Source organism: Melanotaenia boesemani, chromosome 9 (genome assembly GCF_017639745.1).
Source record: "Melanotaenia boesemani isolate fMelBoe1 chromosome 9, fMelBoe1.pri, whole genome shotgun sequence".
In the NCBI taxonomy this organism is placed as follows: Eukaryota; Metazoa; Chordata; class Actinopteri; order Atheriniformes; family Melanotaeniidae; genus Melanotaenia; species Melanotaenia boesemani.
In genome coordinates, this window is record NC_055690.1 from 7,324,008 (window position 1) to 7,349,435 (window position 25,428).

Sequence of the window (25,428 nt, forward strand, 5' to 3'; positions counted from 1 at the left end):
AGAGTGCTGATAAAACGAGTAAACAATACGTCTTACGTCAGTGCCCTGCTTGCCGCTTGGCTCCGCCCGCAGCGTCAGCAGTACACGCGCTGATGTTGTGATTGACGGGCAGTAGTCATGTTAAAGTTTCGTTTTGCTTGTTGCCGTCAAAAATATGTTCTAAGTAACTAAAGGACGATGTCAGAAATACTCATGAAGGAAATGGAGAATATATCAATAGGTCCAGTGATGCCGAAGAAGCGTCCTGATGGTACCCAGAGCTTCCTTCTCGTGGACGAACAAGAAAACCTGCAGGTAAAGTTAGCTAGCATCAGCTGAGCTAAAAGCTGCTAACAGTTAGCTGCTCGGCTAAAGATAACACTTCCTGTGCAGAAGGCCATCAACGGTTCGTTGTTATAAATTAGTTGTTATATTGTGTAGATGTTTGAGTCTGAATAGATTTCAGAACACTAAGTCGAAGCGAGGTTGTTTAATTAAAAATTATCGAAGCAAACTTAGAAATTTATCTCTTTCTTAAGTAAATATGTTACATGTAACAGCGTTTTGTCGATTGTTCACCACCTCTATTGGTACTTAAAAGAATAAATGACATAAACAGCTATTGAAATAGGGTAGAGGTATATTAGGGGGAAATTCCCTGGTGAGTCATACAGCACAGTTGACCCGCTGGGAGGGACTCTCATCTTGTTTCTAGTTACACAAAAGACATTGATTTAGTTATTTATTTATTTAGTTATTTAACGCGTTCGCGTCGCTTAGTGAGCTAATCATAGCAGAAGATTATGTCTTAGTTGCACATTTCTGATGAATGCAGTGGTTATTTTTCGGATAAAACTGGGTAGTCTCAAGGAAAACAACCCATTTCTTTTGTATTTTAAGGATACTGTCACTGAATACTGTTCTGCTCATTTAGACTTAATCTAATTAAGTCATCAGAGGAGCCAGTGATGTCATATTAAAGTGGTCAAGCAATTAATTTCCTGTAAGTTATGTCTGCTTACTCCCCTTTTCTTCCAGGTCCGCAGTGAGGCTGAGTTTGTGGAGAGACTTGGTTGTGCAGATGTCGCAGGTGTCAAGGTTCTCTCCATCTTTGGCAACACTGGCGACGGCAAGTCCCACACACTTAACCACATCCTGTTTGGTGGAGAAAGTGTGTTCTACACTTCCAAGTCTCCTAGCTCTTGCACGGTGGGAGTGTGGGCTGCTTACAATCCCACTCTCAGCCTGGTCGCCCTGGATACAGAAGGACTATTGGGAGCGGCAGCCAATCAGAACCAGAGAATGCGCCTGCTGCTGAAGGTAAATTTAGTGGTTGGATTTGTTGGATTACACCAATAATGTAATAATCTGTTCTAGCCTGTGGTAAAAAAAATGATTAGTTATTCAATTTTATTCACTAATTTGTCACAAGCTATGAATAATTTATTCTGCAGCCGCAGTGATGCCATACACCCTTAATTACATTTTGGCACTTTCATTGATTTTTTTAAAAGACTTTTAAATAAATCTCAATATATATTCTGGACTCATATTTACAGTTTACCTGTAAGTTTAGCTTAATTGTAACCAATGTAAAGAGTGCAAAGTAGTGCTTTGGTTTAGGTTTGTTTGTATTTATCTAGTATTATGTGCATAGAGAGTTTTCTTTGACACCTGCTGCTCTTGATTATGCATTGTGAAGAAACGGTTTACGATGCATCATCGTTAACATATAGCCATGCCTGACAAATCTGACAGGGAGCTAACAGAGTTGTTGCCATTTATCATCTCTTCACAACCAATCAATATAAAATCAAAGGAAAAAATCTGTCTGAGGGCCTAAAAAAGACTTATCCCTGCTACCAGATAAACTGAGAGACTGTCAATTGCATTTGCAGCATGTAGTCATTCCCTCTTGTGGAACACTGGAATTGATTCTTTTATGAAGCTTTGTGGCCTAAAAATTTATTTAAAGTGGAATTTAAAAAAAAGAAAGAGAGAGCAAAAACAAGGCTGGTGCCTCGGCTGATAAATAGACTTATGCAACCCTTCCAAAACATGGTTCATACAACAGAAGTGGATTGCAAAATGCAAATGAAATGGTTACACTGATATGAATGGGAAGCTTAGTCTCCACCCAGTTAAGCCTGGTACACATAAGGATTTTTTAAATCTGATGAGATTTTTTTTTTTATCTGTACGAGACCTCACACGTAAAGATAAAAAACAGGCATTTAACAGTTTTGATCATACTGTGTGTAGTGTGCTCCGATAATCTCAGCGCAGAACAATACACATAACAATGCTGCAGAATCTGCCAAAAATACCCACTAATTAATAGTATGTTAGCAGGTCTGCAAAAACACGTTTACATCAGAGACAACAAAACAAAAGCTACAGAGGAGTTTGTGAAGAGGTGTTCCCTGTGGCATCTCCTGGTGGTTGTTTTACGTCCAACACGTTTCTTGTTTCTCCATGTTCATCCATGTTCCTCAGATCTCTCTAATATTTTCCAGTTTATTTTGTATCAACAACCCCACAATTATGCATCTTTCATACTCGAATTCCTAACAAATGCTAGTGATTATAAACAGTGGCGTAGTCACACGCATCACACCAGTTACAAGCTTTTTTAAGCTGGGACTGATGTGCACTTTTTATGCATTTGTGAAAGGTCCAAAGTGGCATGGGGGCTCATAGTTAGCCCACCTCTCACACACCTCTGAGCCAGCACAGACAGTAGTGATAGAGGTGAAATAGCTGCTGGATTTAAAAACGTAAACAACCAGCACTGAATTGTACATACTACAACACAATGACTAAATATTGTAACATCATGAGGTAGTTGTGCTTAACACTCTGTGGGACTTGGTATCAGGGAAATATCAGATGCCGCAGTATAGAAACAGTTAACGTCACGCCTTTTTGATTCTGACACACAGTAATGATTTGTGAAAAGACATGCTGTTGAGGGATAAGCCTAGCTTGTTTGGTTCATTTGTAAATGCGTAAAGGGAGCTTAAAGACGGGCTTGTCGTTGCAGCCATATGGCGGAACTGATCTGTGAAAGAGGCTACACACCATCCAGATGACTCGGTAATCTTAATCAATGTTCAGATCATATCAGTCAGTTCAAGGTTTACAACCCATCTCCTCTCTTGTCATACGACCCCTAAAGCTGGAATTTATTCCTTTAACGTCAGATTAGTGGCTAACAGAACCTGTCTGGTTAATGATCTGTGAATGAAAAGAAGACCTGGCTAAACAAAAAGACTTCTAGAAGCTTGTCCTTCAAGCTGTCTTTTACCAGTCAGACAGAACAGGATAACAGCCTTTTTCTCGACCCATTGTGAGTGTCATTCCATTGGTTAAAGCAGATTTAATGGTTCACATCAAGATATTTATCACTGTTACTTCAAATATTCTCATAAGTATTCCTACACCGCATCACTGCAGATATCCTGAAGGAGACCTAGTCAGTCATTCAAACAGATAAAAAAAATTACTTAAGTTTTATTTTCTACCATGAGGTATGTATTCTGATCATCTTTTTTTGGTATGCTTAATAATGATCTTCATTATATAGTTCAATGGTCCCCAGCCCAGAGCACCAGCATGAGGCTTTGACTGTACGGAGCCTGTGTGATTGTTAAAATTACAGCCACACAGGGAGACTTTAGGTCTAGCTGCTTAAGGTTTTTATCATTTGGGCATTTTGTTAACATGGGAACCTTAAAAAAAACAGGGCCCAGAATGAATAAATGTGGGTTATCATAATCGGCTATACAACAATATTTTAAAACATATCTTAGTGGAGCTAACAGTAGAGGGGTAGTGAATATCTATCCTGGTAACCTTGATTTTTCCTACAGCATTTCAACAGTGCAGATGATTTGTCCCTATTAAATAAAAAGAAAGAAAAAGACAGTGATCTTAATTTTGATTTTATCCAAGGCTGGGATTCAGTCAAATTGTATCATTTGTGGTGAAAAGTTAGCTATTGAAAGCATAAAGCCAAGCATGTGGTTGGGAACCACTGATAATAGGCGATTTTTGTCATTTTATTTGTGGCATTTTGTCTTGGTCCTTATATCAACCTAATACTAATACTCCATGTACATTTTCCTGTGTTTTTACCAGGTTTTGGCAGTGTCTGATATAGTAATCTATCGCACACGGGCAGAGCGCCTCCACAACGATATGTTCCAGTTCCTGAGTAGCGCCTCAGGGGCCTATCTGAAGCACTTCACCCCTGAACTGAGGGCCCTGTCCAGTCGGTGTGGTCTGGATGTGCCCCTGTCTTCTCTTGGGCCTGCCGTCATTGTCTTTCAGGAGACTACACACACACAACTGCTGGCCCATGGTAAGGAAAAGAAACGGTTATCTACTCCTGTGCAATTCCCTTTTTTTCACCCAACACAGCACCTTCAGAATGATTATTATCCTATCATTGTTTCTGTCATTCCTACAACCCAGCATAAAATGTTACAGTCTTTGCTTTCTATTGTAGACTCCAAGGTGGTCGGCCATGCTGACACGCTCCTGCAGAAGCGTTTTCATGACCTGGGTTTGGGAACGGAGGCCTTCAGTGCGGTGCAGTATGTAGGCACGCAGACCATCACACCTCCCACAGACTACAGCCGCCTGCTGGAGGCCGTCAGGCAGCAAGTGAAGAACACTCACACACGCTCCCCCCGCCAGCCTGGGATAGTATTTCAAGCTCTGGAAGTAAGTTGTAGACTGGAGTCAGGGAGACCTTTAACAGATGGATTAACAAAAAGAGAAACTCTGTTTTTAGCCGTCTGAATAGTCTTTATCTCCCCTTCAGCCCTCATCTGGTTTTATGTCCGCTTTTTCTTTCTATAATCCTTCCTTTTTATTTTTCCCAGGCTCTCAGTGACCGTTTCTGTGGGGAACTATCAGACGACAAGATGACACTGTATTCCTTCTTCCCAGACGAGTACTTCACTTGCTCCTCTGTCTGCCTCAGCTGCAAGTAAGTTGATAACATCGTCTGCAGCCTGGGTTTTCAGAGGGGCCTCCATTCAGATAAAGCCTCTAAATATTTTTTGCCCTCACTTCCTTCTTATTTTTCACAGTTGTTCAAGTTACTCTGGGCGAGACTGTGATTGTGTAATTATTCCCAAACACAAACAGTTAAAGAGTCAAGATAGCAACATAAAGCTTTTTGACATGCAGACTACACTCAAAACCTTTTCCATGGTTCCTGACTTATTTGTGGTGTTAAAATGGTGTATGCACCACTTAAAGCTAAAAATAAATGTTTGTTTAGTATTTTTGTGCAGAAGAAACTCAATTTATCCAGTAGTCTTAAACTCTTGCAACATGGTGCTGATGTAACCAACAGTGGCACTGGATGTACACTTGACTTCTCTGGGCCCTGCTGAGTGAGTGGTCACTAGGCACCGTCCATCTGGATAAGTGAGCAAGCAGACCATGGGAGCCAGTAGCATCGAGGCCAATTCCCAGTAACAGTCAGCTGCTCACCCACTCTGCTCTGTCCAGGTGGACGGCAGCCACTCTCCAAGCCAAACCATCATGTTCTAGCTATTAGCCACCAGGATTGAGTCCTGCTGAGTGAGTGGGAGCTAGCATATCCCTGGAGAGGACTGAGGGAGCCTCCAACATCAGCCAGGAACTGGCCTGAATGTCACCAGCCATGGCAGCTCCAGCCAGCCTCTCCATGGTGTGCACTAGTCTTTCACTTCATAGAAAGTGAGTATTTGGGCAACTAATGGTGCTAACATTACCATTTGTTACTGTTTTTGTTCAACAAACCAAAGTTATAGGAACTTTGGAAAATAAAGGAACTGAACAACAGCACAATCTGTCATTTTGAACAGCTGAAGATAATGAGCTTGTTGGTTGTGGTTTGATGATGTGTTTATATTCTGTGTCAGATTCTGGCTTAAACTTGTACCGCTGTAGTCTTGTCTTGCTGGAAAACATTACATTTGCTTTCGATGACAAAGCCACAGTAACTTTTAAGGCCCATTTAAGCTCCCTTACGTATGTATGTAAATAGGTACCTCAGTTTCAAACGTTGTCATACGTCACCACCCTCATACTTCCATGCGCCTTTTACGTTGCCATGGTTGTTAAGTCAGTTCATCCACTAGTGGGCAGTGCTGGGCTCAGAGTTCACCTCATCATGCTGACGTTAGTGGCGGTGATGCACTGCTATGAGGTTGTTTGCAACAGCCCAACACACTCACACAGTCTTTCTTCAAAAGCTTCAGCCATATGGCGACCCGCCATCTTTACAGTTGTTGCCCTCATCGTCGTCTTCTTCTGCTTCTTCTATCTGTTCCTCTTCTTCTCTGGTTTGATTCTTTCGCTGGTCACATATCAGCTGTACTGCTCTACACTGCCCCTGCAGTTTCCAGTGGTATTGCTCTGTTTGCTGCATCGAGCGGCAAATCCACACAAGGCCCCTGGGAATGGACCAAATTATGCACGTAAACGACGCAGGAAACGGACAGAAGTGTCCGTCCGTCTGCATGTCCATCTTCTGAGTGGAGCATAAATGGGCCTTTAGACAGCAGGTGTGTGTGTCACAAAAGTGAGAACTTGTTCTTGTTCTCGAGGCTGCAAGAACAATAAAAAAGTTAGTTTTGGTCTGGTTATTTCATGCTCCACAAGGATCTTTTTCTGCAACGGGGTGGGGATTTTGTGTGTTTATATTTGCAATGAACAATTGGTGTGGTGATTTTATACTTGACAAGAAACTTTGTCCATGGCAGGGCGGAGTTGTGCTCGCAGCGGTGTCCATGTCTATATATACCACATGTATACATTATCATACTTTTCCACTGCCTTGATCAGCTGTTTATTAAAGCTATCCATTCAACCTCACATCAGTGACAACTTTCTGCTTCACACTTTTCCATGTTAACCACACCCACCTCCAATGTCCAACCAATCACTATATTTCTCAGAGGCCAACGAGAAGAAAGTTCTGCTCAAACAAGCCGCAAGATGTCCCCAGCCATGCCCGGGAGGATAAAATTTTGTTCTCATGGCCTCGAGAACAAAAGTTCTCACTTCTCACGGAGGATGTAACAGCCTTTAGAGAGTCATCATCACACCTCAGCTCACCATCTACAAAGTCAACCAGTCTTAGGACACTTCCCTCCAAATTCTCTGTCAGCCTGTTGAAATGTTCATTCATTCTCTGTACCGCTTGGTCCATTACGGGCCGCGGGTAAGCTGGAGCCTATCCCAGGGTCAACTTCATGTTTTGGTAAAATAAACAGATACTAACAGAAACATTTAGGTTCTTTCTGGCTGAATTACTTCATTAAAATCCCGTCTATGAAGGCAGATAGCAGCTGTTTTTGTCTTCTTGTCTACCAGGTTGGACTTAGCTATTAACTTGTTTTGGTTTTTGTTTTGTTTTTTTGTTTTTTTACTCCCATTCTACTCACTTTTAATATTAATCTGAAATGAGTCTTGAGTTGAGAAACCATACACCCACCCGTCTCTCTCATCACTTGCTCTTAATGTCTGCCTGAATCTCTAGTATTCGCTGTAAAAATGGGATGAATCATCTGAGAGACAGGGTCCCCCACATGGCAGATGGTCTCTGCCAGTTTGCACACCAGTACAACAACAAGGTCCTGATCTGTAAGGTGAGACAATCCATTGTACTTAATCCATCATTCTTTGTTGTCTTCTTTCTATTTTCTAATGCTGCCTTGCATACTTTGTCTTATAAGGTTTCTGTATTACTTTTGCCTCTTGGGTCTCTAGCGTTGCTATGAAGGAGGCAGAGAGGTGATTGTCATACCCAAAACATCAGCTTCTGCAGACAACCCATGGTTTGGACTGGCCAAATACGCGTGGTCAGGGTAAAAAAAAAAACAAAAAAAAAAAACAATTATTGTCCTTTCATAGTTTTCCAAACGGTAACCTCATGTCCACTTTAGTTGCCATCAGCCTCATCCTCTCCCTCCCTCTCTGTCTGTCAGATATGTGTTGGAGTGCTATAGCTGTGGGGTAATCTACCGCAGCAGACAGTACTGGATGGGAAACCAGGACCCTGAGAGCAGTGTTGTGAGATCGGAGATCAAGCACGTCTGGGAGGGGGTGAGTTCTCCAGGAATTTATCCTGAGATCTGTTTATAGCAGGGATCCCCAACTCTGGTCCTCAAGGCCCACTGTCCTGCAGACTTTTATGTCTCCCTGCTTCAACGTACTTGACTCAAATTATTGGCTCATTAGCAGACTTGTGCAGAGCTTTTGCACACGTCCCTGCTGCAGGTGTGTTGCAGCAGGGAGGTGTGACATCTTATACCTGCAGAATGATGGGCCTTGAGGACCAGGGCTGGGTACCACTGCTTATGTTTACTCCCTTCAATGTCTACAGCTACTTTAAAATTGCAGGAAGAAACTGTCTCATTGGACAGTATTACACTAATAACTGAAACGAGCTAGAAATTCGCAAACTGGGAAGGACCAGGATGTATGAAATGCTTATTTTTCTTATTGTTTGATCTCCCTCTCATTCATTTCAGTCTGACAGCTTCCTGACCAGCCACCAGAACGCTGCTCAGAGGGTCCTGGATGGGATGAATTATGTCATTCAGTCAGTGTCTGAATATGGCACCGGCCCAACTAAAGCTGTTGCAGCCTGGCTCACTGACCAAGTGGCACCTCCATACTGGAGACCCAACGCAGAGATTACAGTAAGTATGAAGAACTAAAGCAGAGAAATGGAGCCTCTGCATCAGTAATGACTTCATGTGTGCTGTCATTTTACCGCCTCCTCTCCCTCCTGCCTGTCAGGCCTGTCATGGATGTCAGAAGGTGTTCGAGGAGGCTGAGAGGAAGCATCACTGTCGATCATGTGGCGAGGGTTTCTGCCATCCCTGTTCCAGCCACAGGATGCCGGTGCCAGAGAGGGGCTGGGGCAGCAGTCCTGTCAGAGTATGTAAGGACTGCTACCGCCAGGGAGGACCACCTGACACGAGCAGTGAGGGTAAGACATACAGTCTGTGACTTCTGTGGATAAAAACCTAGTTTCACATATTTGATTTTTTTTGTGTTTTGTGTCTTAATGGGTCTTTGTCTTATATGTTCACACCTCTTTAATGTAGTGTGTAAAGTGGAGCCTCGTGGTCTAATAGCCCGCAGGGTGACAGAGGTGGCCCAGTCTACACTGGACATGGTCTCTACAGCTGTGGACTACCCTCTTTGTGAGTACAGCAGCATCTTTGTCCCTATGCACTGTTCCAGATTATTATGATTGCAGACTCATTGAGTCTGTTTTACCACATACATGTTTAATTGTGTTCTGTATATGATGATGCAGAACAAGAAGCTTTAGGTGTTTGTACCAAGTTTGTAGTCTGAAAAGTATTGATCAGTCACGTCTTTGCAGGATGTGTTTTTGTGCACATAAACATCAGCTGATCTGGGGAACTGAAGACACACAACTATACAGACAGATGTGCTAAAAATGATCTATTTATCAGTAATTTTATTTTTCATAAAGCTATTATTAACATTATTGTCATTATGGTGATGGAGAAGATGATGGTGATGATAATTATTATTATTGCTGTCATTAAAATGAATCTCATCCATAATATTACTGCTAATAATAATAGTTGTTATACTTATGGACTAAGAGTTGAGAAGTTTTTTATTGCACATGTGTATACATGAGGTTAATACTCGGGACTTTCTGATACTGTTTTTGTTTGCACTTTTCACCTAAACAACTGCTCTCTAAAACTGCATTGAAATTTGCATTACAAAAAAAAGAAACTGTTAGCAGTGGCATGTGTGAATGCAGCTGTCTGCAGCATTTGCTCTGACTTGTTGCAGATTTTCCACCCTGCCCCTTAATAAAATCTCAGGCAGATCAGTGGGTGAGACGGGATGCAAATATTACCACATTGCGAGTCAGCAAGTGTGTTTTTTGCTTTGAGCTGCTGATGCATTCGACTCTCTGCAGACCTACTGTAGATGCTGCTTTCCGATCCTCACTTGTCTGGGTTTGTTCAGATAGATGTGGTATTGATGTCAAATCAACAAAGAGCCTCATCTGCTGTTCTCAACATGATATAATGGAAATGTAGCACTTTCCACTGGGCCATTTCTACATCTTGTCTTGCCTTTTGTGCCCTCTAGATAGATTCTCCTGCATCTCTTCCCTCATATTTCCAGCCATGAGAACACCTCTCCAGCAGAAAGTTTCCCACTGTGAAGTATATTTTGAACAGCAGCTGCTGGAAAAGTCCAGACTAAACTGTGTGTTCAGTGTTCTCCTGAAAATCCCCACTGTTCATGTGTAAAAGTGGCTATTTCTGATGGTTGCTAGGAAGTCGTTGGTAGATATTTACTACTACCTAAGTAAGAAGTCATTTCTACCAAAAACAAGCTGGGAACCTGTTTGATTGGTTTGCAAACTGCCTACGTCTCAATAAAACCGCTTCAAATTTACGCAGCCTAGAAGAAAAGTGGGTTTGAAGTGATGTTGTTCAAGAAATGTGAAGGATGCGTTCATGAACAGTTAACAAGAATTAAAACACTACCAACAGGGCTTAAAGTGTAACTACACACCCTACTTTTTGCGCATTTGAAATTTTGAAAAATGCAAGAAACTGCAAGGGTTGGGGTGCGAGGTGTGGGGTGATCAGATCAGCGGAGGGTGGGCGGGTCGTAAATACACAGGCAGAAATTATTGAATTACAGACAGCAGCTCAGCGGCAACTAGCAAGATAGAAAGATAAAGATTCAAAAAGCAGCTACGCCACACAGCAGTCTTTGAGGTGGAAGACTTTTCCCCTCCAGAATCTCCTCAGCTACACAATGCAGTATTGGAAGAAGGCGGTCCTGAACTGTGTCTAAGCCGTTAGCGCTGCTGTGCTGGCCTGTGTAAACAGGGAAGCTGTCGCGACTCGGCAGGTTGTGGCAACTGCAGGAAGGGCTGCTGTAAGTTGCCGCTGCCATGATTTGAGCTGCTGTCTGTCGCCAGATGAGGATCAGCAGGAAACACAAATCCATCTAATTGCAGCAATATTTTTGTAAAAGCTCTGTAAAAGTCTGAAGCTAGTCACTCTACATCAGATAACAAGTTCACAACTGTACTTATGTGTCGGGGCGTGTGGTTTCTATGCCTGCCAGGGGAAGATTTGCCTTTTTTGCGTCTTATTTTTTATTTTCTCGTGACATAGAAGAGCATCAAGTTCATGAAAAACAAAACCTGGTCTTACCCTGTAGGGAGCGTTTTGAGTAATTTCTGTTACAGAAAATCACGCTTTTTTTTAAAAAAGAAATTTAAAAAATGTACAGATTTTAACAACAGTGTCGGTTGTCTTTATCACAGTTAAGTAATATATTGTTTGTAGCTCAAAAAGAACAATTTAGGGTGCACTACTGCCTTAAAGTGTTCCGGCACCATGCCACCAGATCTCTGGCATGTGGTGTTTTTAAACAGACTGTTGTCATGATGAGTTATTCAACCAATGGTATGAGAGGAACGCTGCTTTGCCCTCCAACGCATTACTAACCAATCAGAAGTTGAGCGGGGCTTTGGAAAACGTGTAGTAGGGATCCAACTGCAGTTTAGATCTACGCTATTGGCTCTATTACGCTATAGAGCAGAGATGTTGGCGAATTGCTGTAAACGTCGGTACCTCAGTTTTGTTGGTGGGGTGGAGGGTAAGCTCTCTGACTGCCCGCTGGTGGAAGTGTGATCACCTGTGCAAGCGTGCACACCTGTCTGCACATCAGAGCGGAAGAGAATTGCAAGCGAGACCACATAGAGTCTGAAAGGACATGCCGTCATTTAAAGAAGGGAAAAAACTTCAGGACATTTAGTTTTTTAACTCTATGAGCGTGGATGGAAGAAAGGTTCAGAGATGTAGCCCGACGTGGATGAAGTTAGCTTCTGATCTGTGATATTAATCCACTCAGGATGTTTAAATCTGGCCTGAATTATTCTTCAGAGCATGAAGATTCATTAACACACAGTTCAGTTTATAATTGTGAAACCTTTTATTCTTTTTGTGAAAATGCAAATAAGGTGTTTTTTTTAAAGACATTAGACCAGGTCCTGGTGAAAAACTGCAAGACTTGGGATCTTCATATCTTGACTGCATTTTTTGACAGAGCTGGTAGATTCACTGAAACACAATGTCTCATATGTGAAACCTTAATTTTTTGCTTCAACCCCTGAAGTGTGTGTGTCTGAAACTTATCTGCATTTCCATCAACTGCCCCCAGGTTTTGTGAAGGATGTGGCTCGGCCAGACTACTGGATCCCTGACCAGAACATCACCCAGTGCCACCAGTGCTCCAAAACTTTTACTGCAGCCATGTCCAAGCACCACTGCAGGGCCTGTGGGCAGGGCGTGTGCGGTCCCTGCTCCACACACATCAAGCCTGTGCCTTCTCGAGGGTGGGACCACCCGGTCAGAGTGTGTGACAGTTGTCATGCCCGCACTGACAGCCTGTAATCACCACCACCCTCCTCTCCACGCACACACACACACACACCCTCACAGTGCTCTCAGTCTTCCTCAGTCGGAAATGCTGCTCCAGGATGACAAGAGGGATCAACTTATCAGCACTAAAGGACAAAAAACTGGAATGGGCTTAGTTTCTGTGTGACTGGATGGGCTGCTCAGATGCTTGAAGTGATCACCATCCAGGTTGTAGACTCAAATATCTGCTCTCTATCTGATCTGCCTTCTTTAATCAGGCAAAATAAATTAAAAAAACTGCCACAGATCAGTTTCACTACAGCTCCAGCTGACAAACTGCTTTAAAACTAACTGGACAAAAGGCAAGCGGGACGTATCTTTTTAAGTGACTGCTTTTAAAATGTAAGAAGTTAGCGGAGTTTATACTCTTCACTGAACCTCAGTGTAATCATCCATCTGTTTTTGCTTGTCCCTATTCTCAGTTTGAACAGTTTTTTAGCTAAAAGGACAAGTAAAAGGGAAACGCCACGAATGGTGGAAAATATTGATGTTTATAGCTCCTTTAGTGAAGAGCCAAGCCATAGCAGCCACCCATGTGGTCTCCTTTTTGACTCTAGAAAAGCTGAGATGATGTGATGTGACTTTATCCTGCTGGATTGGCTTCCTGAGAACTGTGTGTCCTTCATATCTTGAAGTATCTAAATCACTGTGTGAGGAATATGCAGTTTGAGGTGTTCCCAGCAGCGAAAGAATCAGCGCAGAAACATGATCTGCAGCTATGTGTGCCTTAATTGTAATCTTATCCATTTCTGTAGCCTCTGTTTGTTTCTGCAGACTCCTCCATATATGCTACACCTGAAGAGCATATGTCTGCCTAATTGCAGAGAAATGTCATTTCTAGCCTTGATCCTCAAATTCATGCAATTGTAAAATGGTGAAACGGATAAGAAAATCTGTATCTTAATACAATTAGACATTCCAGTGTTTAAAAAATCCCAGTGTACTGATGTAGATTTAACTCTGATGCGTATCAGTGATGTTTGGTGAAGCTCTCCTAAAATAATGATAATGCAACTGCACTTTACTGGACAACAATCCCATTAAATCACATGACAATGTAGAGTTCAAATTATATAAACACTGATTATAAAATGACTGAGTTTGAATGAGTGTGTCTGTGTAGTAAAAAACGGGTTTGTGGGTCATTTTCAGTCAAATGTAGCAACTAATATGCTAGATTTTTTTTTTTATTATTTTTTAGTAGAAGAGATTTATCCCAATAAAAGAAAGGGGAAAAAGTTGTGTCTATTTTTATAACTTAGACATGAATCTAAGTTGAACCTGGAGTTTTTCCATTCAATTTATGTTACTGTGACGTTTGGAGCACAGGTGTAAAAGATCTTTCTGTCTCTTAAATAGATTTAATTGTGTTATTCTATTTGGCAAATCTAGCACATTTCCTTGTTTTGTGCAACTGAAAGCTGCCTGCACAGGGGCAGCATGACATACATGCAGTACAGTAGATGTTAGCACACACTAGGAAGCAGCAATCCTAACACGTGGCATATTAAAATGATGGGGAGAAAGTGAGCTACGAGACTCGACCAAACATTGGCATCCTAATGAAACAGTTCAAATCCCAAAGAGTTATATGGGCATGTAACAAAAACAGAAAAGCGCTGTCCATTTTAGGTTCCACTTCAAGCAAGCCCCACAAACAAGGTGTCATATGAAAGCAGAGACTCTGCTGATTACAAACATACCTGCCTCATCACAGTGGGACAAAAACTAGCAGCCAAAATCTTTTTCTAAGGTGAATTTGAGGGCTATCCCTCCATTCTCCTGACTCTAAACATTGACAAAGGTGACCATCATCAACATTAGCTGATGGGTTCCTGAGATATTCACCTGTGTAACACCGCTATTAAAACTGCTCAGGTTCATTTTTTACCTCCTGCTGTCACACAGTTCCTCCTCAGACATCACACTACTAATTCCTTGGTGAATGAACAATGAACCTGGAACACAGTAGAAAAGTAAACCATTTTCTACTGTGTTCCAGGTTCATTTACTATGACACTGTAGCACATATCTTGATATCTTGGTATTGAAAACGTCTCAACTTTCTGAGACCAAGATTGTACATACAGCCCTTGTAGTTGTGAAGATATACTTAATCTGACTTGAGAAAAACTAGGTGCAGAGTTTAACTTGAGAAGACTTTTACTTTACTGATTTTTAATCTGTAGCATTAATGTACGAACCTGCTCTTTTGATGACTTGTTCTCATATTGGCAGTGATTCTGGTTCACTGTGGATTCAGCTGTGTTTTCCTGACACAGCAGCAGAAAATGACTTTCACACTGATGCACCAAGTCACACAACTGAAACTTAATCCAGTTTGTGGGAGAGCAGGTTTGTTGGATCCCAGTATGTTTTACAAAGACAAGACAGCCCCCACATGCTCTGCTACCTCTAGTCCATCTGTGTATTATTACCCAGAGAAACCAAGAGTGTTTTGCTTTCCACTTATAAATGAAACGGGCTTTCATTCAGCCTAAATCTGTTTCAGAAACAAAGTTCTACCTCTGTCATTATTTATACCCTCTTTCCTGCAAGTTCTGTTTAGGAAAGGATTAAAATTGCTGCACCTCTTTTGATTTCTTTTGTCCTAGTGACCCCCGGTGATACAGCAGCCTGTTTGAATAAACTATGAAATTCTATGTCCTGGTACTTTTAAGCATCTGAATTTTAGATATAATAATGATAGAAGGTAGACAGCGGCACTATTTGGTGCCCCCTGATGCAGTCACAGTGTAAGGTCTTCAGGCCACTGACATGTTTTTTCCAGGATTACAGAGCATCTGCATTTAGCTGTTTTTATTTCAGGGTTCTCCATCATTCATCATCAGTCTCCATGTCTTCAGCCAACAGTGACCTTTTAATCCCATTGAAGATGTCTTTAGAATGCATGTAAACATGATTTTTACACCTAATTCATACAAGACTGAAGCTTTTAAAGTGGAGTAACTCTGCCAGGTAATGCAGTTAGAGATTAAGTCATGCATGTTAACCTCAACTGGGCTCAGATGGTCCTACATTTAGGTGCTTAAAGCTCCAAGCCTTCACATTTCTGCTTATTAAAACAAAAAAAACAACGGTATCTGTACAGCCAAATTCCCAATAATGTGCTCTCCTGTTTCTGTTGCTATTATTAGATGACTAAATGTGTCAAATTGTGAGTGAAACGCAGCATATTAAGACTATATGTCAATTAGTAGAAGCATTTCCAGCTCTGCTCTAATAAAATCCTTATTTTATAACTGCAGCATCTTCCGACAGTCACTATGCAGCGATGCAGCTACTGGGAAGCACAACCAGAGAAAGTTGGAGGCAGCAGAATGTCTTGAATGTTTTGTCCACAGCATTGCTGCATCGCTGCATCGGGCACACTTTGGTGAGTAATTCAATCACACTTCTGTGCATGAGTTACACCTGACTGCCCTTTACACGCCTAAAAATAGAGGCAACAGACACGTCATAAAACCAGCAAACACCAACAAATAAAATGTTTCATCACATCTTTTGATTTCACATCCAAACACGTTAAATAGTCATTTATAGTTTGTGCTGCCTCATGTTGGATAAAGGTTATCTGAAGTTCATGGTGTCTGGTGTCCGATGCATTAATGCATCATCGACTAATATCCATGAGACAGAGCTCATTTCCTCCAAAACCAATTATATATGGAGGCATCAGATAGGAGGGCAGGGACAGCTGTGACACAAATAATCTTGGTCTAAAGTAATGTTGTGTTAATATTACTGACATAAATTTGTGTCTGGAGATCATATTTCTTTAATTAAATCCTAAAGCTCCCATCTGTGCAGTTTTCATTCATCCGCTGAAAATCAGTCCAAAATCAAGTTGTGGGATTGATTCAGGCTGAATCTGCTCACACAGCGAAGCTTAGCTGGTGCTGGTGGTAACACTGCATCTCCCACCAACTACTGAGGAAAAATCCATCATCAAGCTGGACTGAGACAGTGGGAACTGGCAGACAATAGGATTCCTGGTTCCTTCAAAGATATTTGCTCCCTTTATTATTATTATTATTATACTATATTATCTCTTTATTATTTTTTAACTCACTTGTATTGAGGATGCATATACATATTTTCTTTAAACAATATATCTTCTACTAAAATTTTAATTATATTTACTAAGAAAAGTATTTCATTAAAAGTTGCATTTAAAGTAAATCTAGAATAAGAATATTTCCAGGTTTTAAATGGCAAAATAACATCATTAAAATCAAAACTGATTATATATAAATGATGATAATAATAAAACATTTTATTCCTGGAGCACTTGTAAAAGACACAAAGACACTTTACAGCAGGAAAACAAAAATACATGGTTAAATGCATTTAAATGACAGTTTCAAATACAGTATTTAAAATATCAATTAAAATGTAGGTTTTTAACATTTTCAATAGTTGATGTGCCTCCACTTTATTTAGATAAGAATGGACTGTTTTAAGGGCTTGTCATTCTTTATGGTATATATATTTTCTTTTAAATTGTGAAATTCAACATTATTTAACAATATTATTGTTGTTGTTGTTGTTGTTAATGTCAGATTTTAAGACAATTGAACCATGTTTTATCCTCATGTCCCCACCTCTTACATCAGTAATCTGTTTTCATCTAGCAGTATAAACACATGAACATGTGATGGACACTTTTCACAAACCTAAAATTAATACATTTTAGCAGAAAATAATAAACCCAGAATTACATTTGGCTTTAAGTATTATGTTTACATGCACACTCATCATTTAATCTTCAGTTAAAGGAACACGGAGGATCTATTTCAGTTTTAACAGCCCCTGTAGTTGTAACATAGTTGTGTAGTTGTGTACATATGAGCAATAACTCATATGTACACAGGAGGGCGCCAGATGAGCATTAATAGTGCTGCAGAACCTGAGTATATTTAACTTGACACCACCTACTAGTAACTGTATGTCTCCCTGCAGGGGATTTTACTATGATTTTCCTTTTTGGAGGTTACAAATTTGCATTTCCCGCTGCCAATAAGTTATTCATGTTTTAAGAAGCTTAGATTCTCCCTACGTAAACATGCACAGCTAGCCGAGAACGAGGCACTGTCACAAGCAAACCAAAAAGATGTGATTTGTTAGTTTCATTACGAACAGATGGCTCACAGAAATGATGCTGTTGGTGGTAAAATATCATCACCACAAAATACAGAGAAAAACTAACATTGCTGCGTCAGCTGTGAGCAGTAAATTTCAGAATAATTAGAAGCTTTTAAACTTAGGCATGAAAATATAGATGTAATTTAAAAGTAATACATGAATATTGGGTGATTTCCTCAAAATGCAGACAATGTGTCACTGACATGATGTTAAACAGTGTATATAACTAAGCACCAAGGAGACTTCATTCATTTTAAAGAGTTGTAATCTCCATTAGGCTTATTGGTATAAAACAGCACACAGGAAGCCCCCTCTGGCTCAGCAGCACAGTAAATAAGTGATTTACATCTCTGCTCGGATGATTCGAGGAAAGCAAACAAAGGATGAGAGCAGACTGGTTCTGGTGCTCCCTGGCACCCAGTGTTGATGAGTGACAGCTGCTGGCAGGGGGTGGTAGAAACCGACACCCTTCTACTGTACGAGAGTGTGTGTGTGCATGTGTAGGGGCTTCATTCATGCATTCAGCCTCAGGTCCTTTAGAGTGTAAGGTCAAGCATAGCATTTCTTCCCAAAGCTCCTTGAATCTACCTAAATTTGACCTCATTGGGAGTGTGTTCATGTTCAGATGGAGCTCTGTTGGTGTGTGTGTATGTATTTGCCTTGGAACTGAGGTTGCCTTGAACCCCAAGGGCCTAATTCAGTATTTCTGGATATGAGCATATTTTTACACACACATAAACAGCCACAATCCTTGCAAACCCTTGGAGAATATTTGTCATGGACAGTTTGCTCAGTACACAAACATTAAAACGCATCGCAGCACTACTTTAATCAGGCATTAAGCTGTACATTTATATTGCGTACACTGTCATGCTGTTGAAACCAGACGTGTACGAAACAGCACACAAGCTCCTGCACTAATCTATAGCTAACACATGCAATTAATCAATGTAATTACTTCCTTCTAGCCTGAGAAGGACTTCAGGGTTACAACAGCTACACCATATACATTGTAATTAGTAATGTCATTGCTGTGTGTGTGTGTGTGTACATGTGTGTGTGTGATTCCTGAAGTGAATCATGAAGTATAAACAACCCTGTGATGCAGGCATTACTGTAAATGCTTAAAAATTCAGTGCAGCATTTGCAGCCTGACGGCGTGTTTGTGATGAGGTAGCGATAGATGTGATGGATGACGTGTGCATGTTGCATGGATGCATTATCCACTGCTGATCCGACAATCTAACCACAGCCCATTACCCAAACACCATTACAGAGTCGGTTCTAATACTTCTATCAGATACACATGCATGTGAGAACATAATCAACAACATCCACAAATTCAGAGATTTAAACTGGACCCTGAATAGTAGCTGCAAAGCAACAAATGCACACGGATGATTCTGTACTTGTTGTAATGTACTGTGTATGTATATGGAGCAGTTTTTGCTGAATTTATCACTTTTCAGAAGATAAATTGGTCTTTTGCTGTGTCACCATGGCAACTAAGCATCTGCATCTCCTACACAGGCTTGGCTGTGACCAACTTTACTGAGCAGATCATATGTAGGTGGTAACAAGGAGGCAGCTCGGCTGCACACAGCTGAGTGAACGGGATAACGAGTCTGATGACCAACTGCAATCAGTTTATCCAGATTTATGTCCTCAGCAGATAAAAATGGGACAATATTGGAGGTTTTTTTTGTGTGTTGTTTTGTTTTGTTTTTTTGTAGTAGAAAATACAAAATGATCTTTAAATTATTCTTTTAAAGAAGGAAAGTTCTCTGGAAAGATGTCTGGATGAAGTTATTACTTAAAATAAATATATCTAAATAATTAAATCACTGAGTTTACTGAGAGTAATTATGGTAATATTTGTTTAATGCCCTTGAAACACAAAGTAAAGTAAAAGAAAAACAAAACTAAGTTTAGTCTGATTGGTGTCTTTTTTATTTTAGTTCTTCATGTTGCCACAGAAATAGGAGTACATGCAGAAATTTGTAGAAATGTGCAAATGTATTTAATCATTTTATGTTTCTTTTTTTTTCTTCTTCTTCTTTTTAAGGTCTGTGTCTGGTCTAACCCCATAGTAAATAATTATATGGATATATTTTTAAAAAAGGCAAAAAACAAAGCAAAAAGAGTGTATAATTCTAGCCAGTTTAGACGTTCTGTACATGGACTAACTAAAAAAAATGTGAAAAAGCTAGTTAGAATTCAAGGAAAAGTTTCTGAAACGCCATCAGAAAGTCTCGGGAACTATTGTTCAAGACCAGTTCCAATAATGTAATTAAGTCTGACTCAGTGAGAGCAAAATCTAAGGAAATCATCCTAGAGCCCATCTGCAAACCTCACATCTTTACAAACATAAAATAAACTCTCCGTGTGCATGTAGTGAAAGTAGGAAGGAAAAACTTCCTTTTAACTGAAAGAGACATCAACCAGAGCTAGACTCAGGCTGGACGGAGAAAAGATGAGCATCAAAGAATCCTGACATTTTTCTGATTATAGCTTCTTTAAAAGCAGCTCTGAATTCATTTTCGTATCAGCGGCATCATGCACTGGAAGTGATTCACCAAAAAACTATTTTCAAGCAGTCCGACTGGAAAATGAGCTCCAGAGCTCTGCACGTCGACCGTCTTTGACTCACTGACCACCGTGAGATAGGAAGGCAGCAAGTATGCATGTTGCCTTTCTCACGGCCCTTAAGAAGAAAAGAGGCCTTGTCTGGTTCCAGTAGTGATCTGCACGGCTGCAGCAGCACCACTTCTGATAAGACAGCAGTACATCCAGGAGTCCAGGAGCAGCTGGGATGGGGATGGGCTTATTCAAGGAGGAAGGAGATATAGAAAAGAGTTGAATGAAGTGGAAAGAAAGTTTAATAACATTACCGACTATAAACAGTTTTAATCTGTCTGTTGAGTTATTGAGGACCTGAAGATTCCAACCAATCAGTGTTGGTTTGTGTTCTTGTGCTTTCAAACAGAGATTTCTACAGAAACTCTTTATTTATCTATTTATACTGTGCCCAATACAAGATTAAATACTGCATTAAAATATTGCAGGTTTAAACTGGGCTGCACGGTGGTGTGGTAGTTAGCACCGCAGCCTCACACCATGAGGCTTATGACTTTGCTGTGAACAGTGGCCTTTCTGTGTGGAGTTTGCATGTTCTCCCCGTGTATACCTGGGTTCTCTCCGGTTCACCGGCTTCCTCCCACTGTCCAAATACATGCATGTGAAGTTAATTGGTGACTCTAAATTGTCCCTAGGAGTGAGTGAAGGCGTGAATGGTTGTTCGTCTCTCTGTATTGGCCCTGCGATGGACTGGTGACCTGTCCAGGGTGTACCTACCTCTCACCGGCTAAATCCTGGGTTAGGCTCTATCTTCCCTGTGACCCTTCATTGGACGGAGTAGCAAAGATAATGTATGGATGAACAGTTTTAAACTGAGAAAATTAATATTTAAACGACTAAATTCTTTGCTAGCAGAGTCTGAGATTTTGTTCCTTTATCTCCCAAGCAGCATTTTAGAAAAATATATCTATAAAACTTTAGCTTTAACATTAGTTTTGTTGACTTTAAGCTTTTAAAATGTAGCTTTAATAATCTTAATAAAATCTAAATCTCTCTTTATTGCATGTGAAAATGCTCTGAAGATATTAAAATATTAGTTAGCATGGCTTTCATTCATCCATTCAATAAATCAGTTTCCCTACCAGCACTTCTAAAGTGCAAAAACTAACAGTTTTCTGGCTCCAATGCACAAAAATTCGAGTCACTGGTATGTGCTTTAGCTTTATACACACTTATGCTAATATGCAATCAATATTATCATAATCATGTTTCATACTATTCTAATATGCAAAACTACAGATACAATTTACTGGCTTTAGCATTTAGCCATCAGTGATACCGATCTCATTTCCCATTGCCACCTGGAAGGTTTTATCCTGTTTAACCAGCTTCAATCTACTCTAGGAAATCTTTAAACATCTTAAAACTCTAGGAAAATAGACACAGATAAAAAGTAAGGTTTGGATCCATGACTAGAGACAAACGCTGGGAGTCTGGAAGGCAGAAATGAAAAGAACAAGCTGAGTCTCACACACAAGTACAAGAACAAATAGGTGAAGGTCACGGGCAGGTGTAATATTATATTACTTTATTTATCTTTTGTACAATGTAATTACAATACAAATATGTTGGTTTAAATACAAAAATTCTGTAAATAAAGATTAAAATAAACTCCACTGGTTTGCTTTGTTACCATCACTAAACTATGCTTTTACAATCAAGTTTATGAGGTCATTTAGTTTGCTTTAACGCGGAACACAATTAACCTACATTTATAATTTGGAGGGCGTGCAAACAAGAGATGAGGACTAAAATATTTATATTAACACAAAAGCATCAATTTCATGAGCGAATCTGTCTCATTTTGGAGAGAAAGTTGGGTAATGAAAGCAATCTGGATTTGCTCAAAGAAGAAGAAGCACTGATTTATGGGGAAAAAATTAAAGAAAGACATGAAGTGGTGCAAATTATTTTCATGAATTTGGATTCTCAGAAAAGTCTGCTGCTACAGGAAGAGACCAAATAAGTTTCGTAAAGGAAATGTTAAGAGTGGCAGGATATATTCATAGTTTAATTCCAAAGGAGCCCAACAGGATCAGATTGCAGTTTAGATAACAGAGACAGACATTCTGCGGGAAGCCCTTCAACAATGAACAAATTTTCCTTTTCATAACGCTGAATCTTAAAAGCATCCAAACTCAAAATGCTGAAAACTTTGATGACATTATTGGAGTTTAAACTATATCATGAGTTGCACATAGTAAGGAAACATCTTCTTTATGACATTGCAGTTATATAATAAGCAATATTTCTTTTAAAAGTGATCAAATGCATGATCAGAAGAGGTTTTGAAAGGTGAGGACTATGCTGCTGAGATGTAAGTTGCTCAGCCTTTTAAAAAAAAAGTGAAAAAAGAAGAGAAAAGCCAGCAGACAGAGATGGTGTTGTGTGCTACGTGATGAATGTGTCTTTGTTCTGTGTTTTCACACAATCTGCCTCTCACTTGTGTGTCCTTTCTTATCACGTCTTATCTAATGTCTCCTCCTTCAGACTTCCTCCACCTCGCTCCTTAAAGGTATGGCTCTGTTCTGTCCTTCAGATGCTCAAGTACAGCTGCTGCTGTCTCTTTCCTCCCTTCCGGCTAACCGTTGTTACAGTATTGTCTGGTAAAATGTCTGAATCTTTGTGTTACATTCACTAATCGTGATTCTGTCATGGTACCAGCTTATGTCTGTCAGCTTTTTTCACCTTTCCCGTAGAGTGCAGCATGAGTACACAATTATATTGTACATGATAAGACTATACCCTGTGTTTGTAGACGTATATGGAGTTATGAATGTTGGAATGTAGTGCATTAGTTTTCAACCAGTTGCACAGTGTCGTAGAGGTGTTGTTTTTTTCCACTGAGTTGTTAAAGTTCCTTAGGTTTGGAGTCCAAAGGATTGTTATGTGCTATATTGTCCAGAGTCTGTGTGCTGGTTATCCTGAAGTGATTTTTTGTGCCCCGGTGCTCTTGTTGTTAGGCATTACCAACAGAAACAGGCCACACAGCCAAGTGATGCCATACTGACTCAGCTGGCCGCTGCAAAAGTAAAGCACAGAAACACTGTGGGGCAAACAGGTGGAAGAAACATGCCGCTATATACACCTGTCTCACTTCCCACACTGCCCTGGTTGTTTGGTTCTTGTCACATGACTCTGATTCCCACAGTGCTTTTCCTTTTCTACTGCCCAGTCTTACCTGTTGACTCTTTGTTCCCTACTCTTTATGATTCAAAAAAATAAATATGAGGGGGAATTTAGAGAAAAAACAAACATGCTCCTGAAACACTGCTTTAAATTTGGGATTTTTTTTTAAAGTACACATAACATGTTAAAAAAAATAATAAAATACAATAAATAAAATCATTTTGGCCATAAATCTCTACAATCTGCCATTAAGTCCTTTCAGGCATCCAGGCCTCTGCTGTGCTTTAAGATCAGCATCCGTCCGTTTATTATATCACCTCTGCTTCTCCTCATTGTTGTGATGTAGCTGTATCCCCCAGAAAAATAAAATCACGCAAAACTTCCAAAAACATCTAATGGGATTGGAATGCATCTAAGAGGAGTCAACTTTTAAAGAAAGAAACCAGCGAATCGTGTCCCCCCTGCAGTGATCTCAGAAGGGGGCACATGTAGTACATCCACAGTGAAAGCAACGAGGAGAGGCAGGTGTCAGGTGAGGAGGAAGGACTCAGTCCAACAACTTCAGAGATTTAGAGACCTGATCCTCCGATTGCAGCCCAGCAAATTGCCAAGTTCATCTCTGTCTCACATGAGAGCATAAAGAAAGTAATTAAGATAATTGTAGCACTGAGTCCTATTAGAGGTTTTAGCGATTTGCTAGGCTGCCACAGGTTGGAGGCTCTGTCGACTCCCATGACTCACATTCCATTTAAGCAGAGAAGCTGGAGTTAGTGCCTGGCTTCCTTGAGCTTCAGCTCCAGAACTAGTGCTACAGCTTTGGGAGACCAAGTGTTGCTCAGAGCTCAATCTCAAAAGTCTTTTGCAGATTGTTGGAAAACGGGTTGGGTGCGCCAGCCGGCGACCTGTTTCCTGGCTGCTGAGGTGCCGACTTTGTCTCCAGTGCCGCCCACTTGGCTTCAAAGCGGTCATCTTCTTGGGAGTCGCTGACCACCGGGGCTGTTAGCTGGCTGCCCTCTGGTGGCCAGCTGCTACTGCTGCCACCATTCCCTCCACTACTGGAGGTCCCATTCTGGAGGGTCATTGTGGCGCTGCTGTGTGGTGGGAGACCATTAATGGCTGTAGACAGCGGTGGAGTGGAGGAAAATGTGGTTGTGGAGAAACCTGCGGGGTGTCCAGCTCCACCAGGGGCTCCTGGATAGGAATGGTGATGTCCAACTGTTCCTAACGCACCCACTTTGGAACCTCCTGTGGCCGAGCCCATGGTAGCACCTGTTCCTGATGAGCCAGTGGCGGTGCAGAAGACGTTGGCCACCATTTGTGATGGTGTGATGCCTACCACTGGCACACTGGTATTGGGATAGGTCATACTGCTGGCCAGGCCTGGCATGTAGGTCTGCATGGGCACGAAAGCAGGTTGGACAGGTTGGCTGGCAAACATTCCCACAGGGGCTGGAGTGGCATCAAATACCAGAGGGAATGGTTGCATGGAGCTTGGAAGAGAACCCGGGGGTCCAGGAAGAGAGGGCTGTAACATAGGTGCTCCGGACATGCTCGGACCTGACATGGTGGGGATGGACATAGATGGAAGAGACATAGGGGGACCGGACACTGGAGGGCCTGGTATTAAAGGAACAGATGATATGGACATTGGTGGGAGAGGCATTGAGGTTTGACCTGAAAGTGTAGAAGGGCCAGAGATAAGAGGTTTGGACAAGGTGCCCAGGGGCATGGGAACAGTTGAGACTGGGGCAGCTGACATGGCTGCTTGAGTGGATATTTGATGACTGGTCATAGAAGGTGGCCCGGGGATAGTGGGGATAGTGGGGCCTGAAGGCGGTGTCAGTTGGGGTCTGAGAGCCTTAGAGACCTCCTCCAGCCATCTCTCTGCCTCTGAGGGCGTGCGTTTGTGGCCGCTGTGCATTGCCACGGAAACCGGAGGAGGGGAGTTGAGTGAAGATTCTGGCTGAACCCAAGATGAAGTGGCTAGAAAGGGGAGGAAATT

General features: G+C 41.1%; 2 protein-coding genes across 4 annotated transcripts in view; one reads left to right on the forward strand and one right to left on the reverse strand.

Annotated features, from left to right (window-relative positions):
* The first annotated feature begins 68 nt into the window (after window positions 1-68).
* On the forward strand, window positions 69-13,589 carry si:ch211-11n16.2 (zinc finger FYVE domain-containing protein 1). The gene is made up of 12 exons (XM_041994596.1): window positions 69-294; window positions 1,018-1,299; window positions 4,120-4,342; window positions 4,490-4,707; window positions 4,869-4,975; window positions 7,523-7,631; window positions 7,753-7,850; window positions 7,971-8,088; window positions 8,517-8,687; window positions 8,788-8,980; window positions 9,099-9,197; window positions 12,235-13,589. Exons 1-12 carry the CDS (start codon window positions 178-180, stop codon window positions 12,465-12,467), a joined length of 1,968 nt encoding a protein of 655 aa, XP_041850530.1. The 5' UTR covers window positions 69-177; the 3' UTR covers window positions 12,468-13,589.
* Window positions 13,590-21,810: 8,221 nt separating this feature from the next.
* Window positions 21,811-25,428, reverse strand: part of numbl (NUMB like endocytic adaptor protein) — a 64,032-nt gene continuing 60,414 nt past the window's right edge. For all 3 annotated transcript variants that reach the window (XM_041994594.1, XM_041994593.1, XM_041994592.1), the window contains exon 9: window positions 21,811-25,409. In XM_041994594.1, the coding sequence (XP_041850528.1) occupies window positions 24,262-25,409 (1,148 nt within the window). In that variant the 3' untranslated portion in view covers window positions 21,811-24,261. The remainder of the gene's footprint in view (window positions 25,410-25,428) is intronic.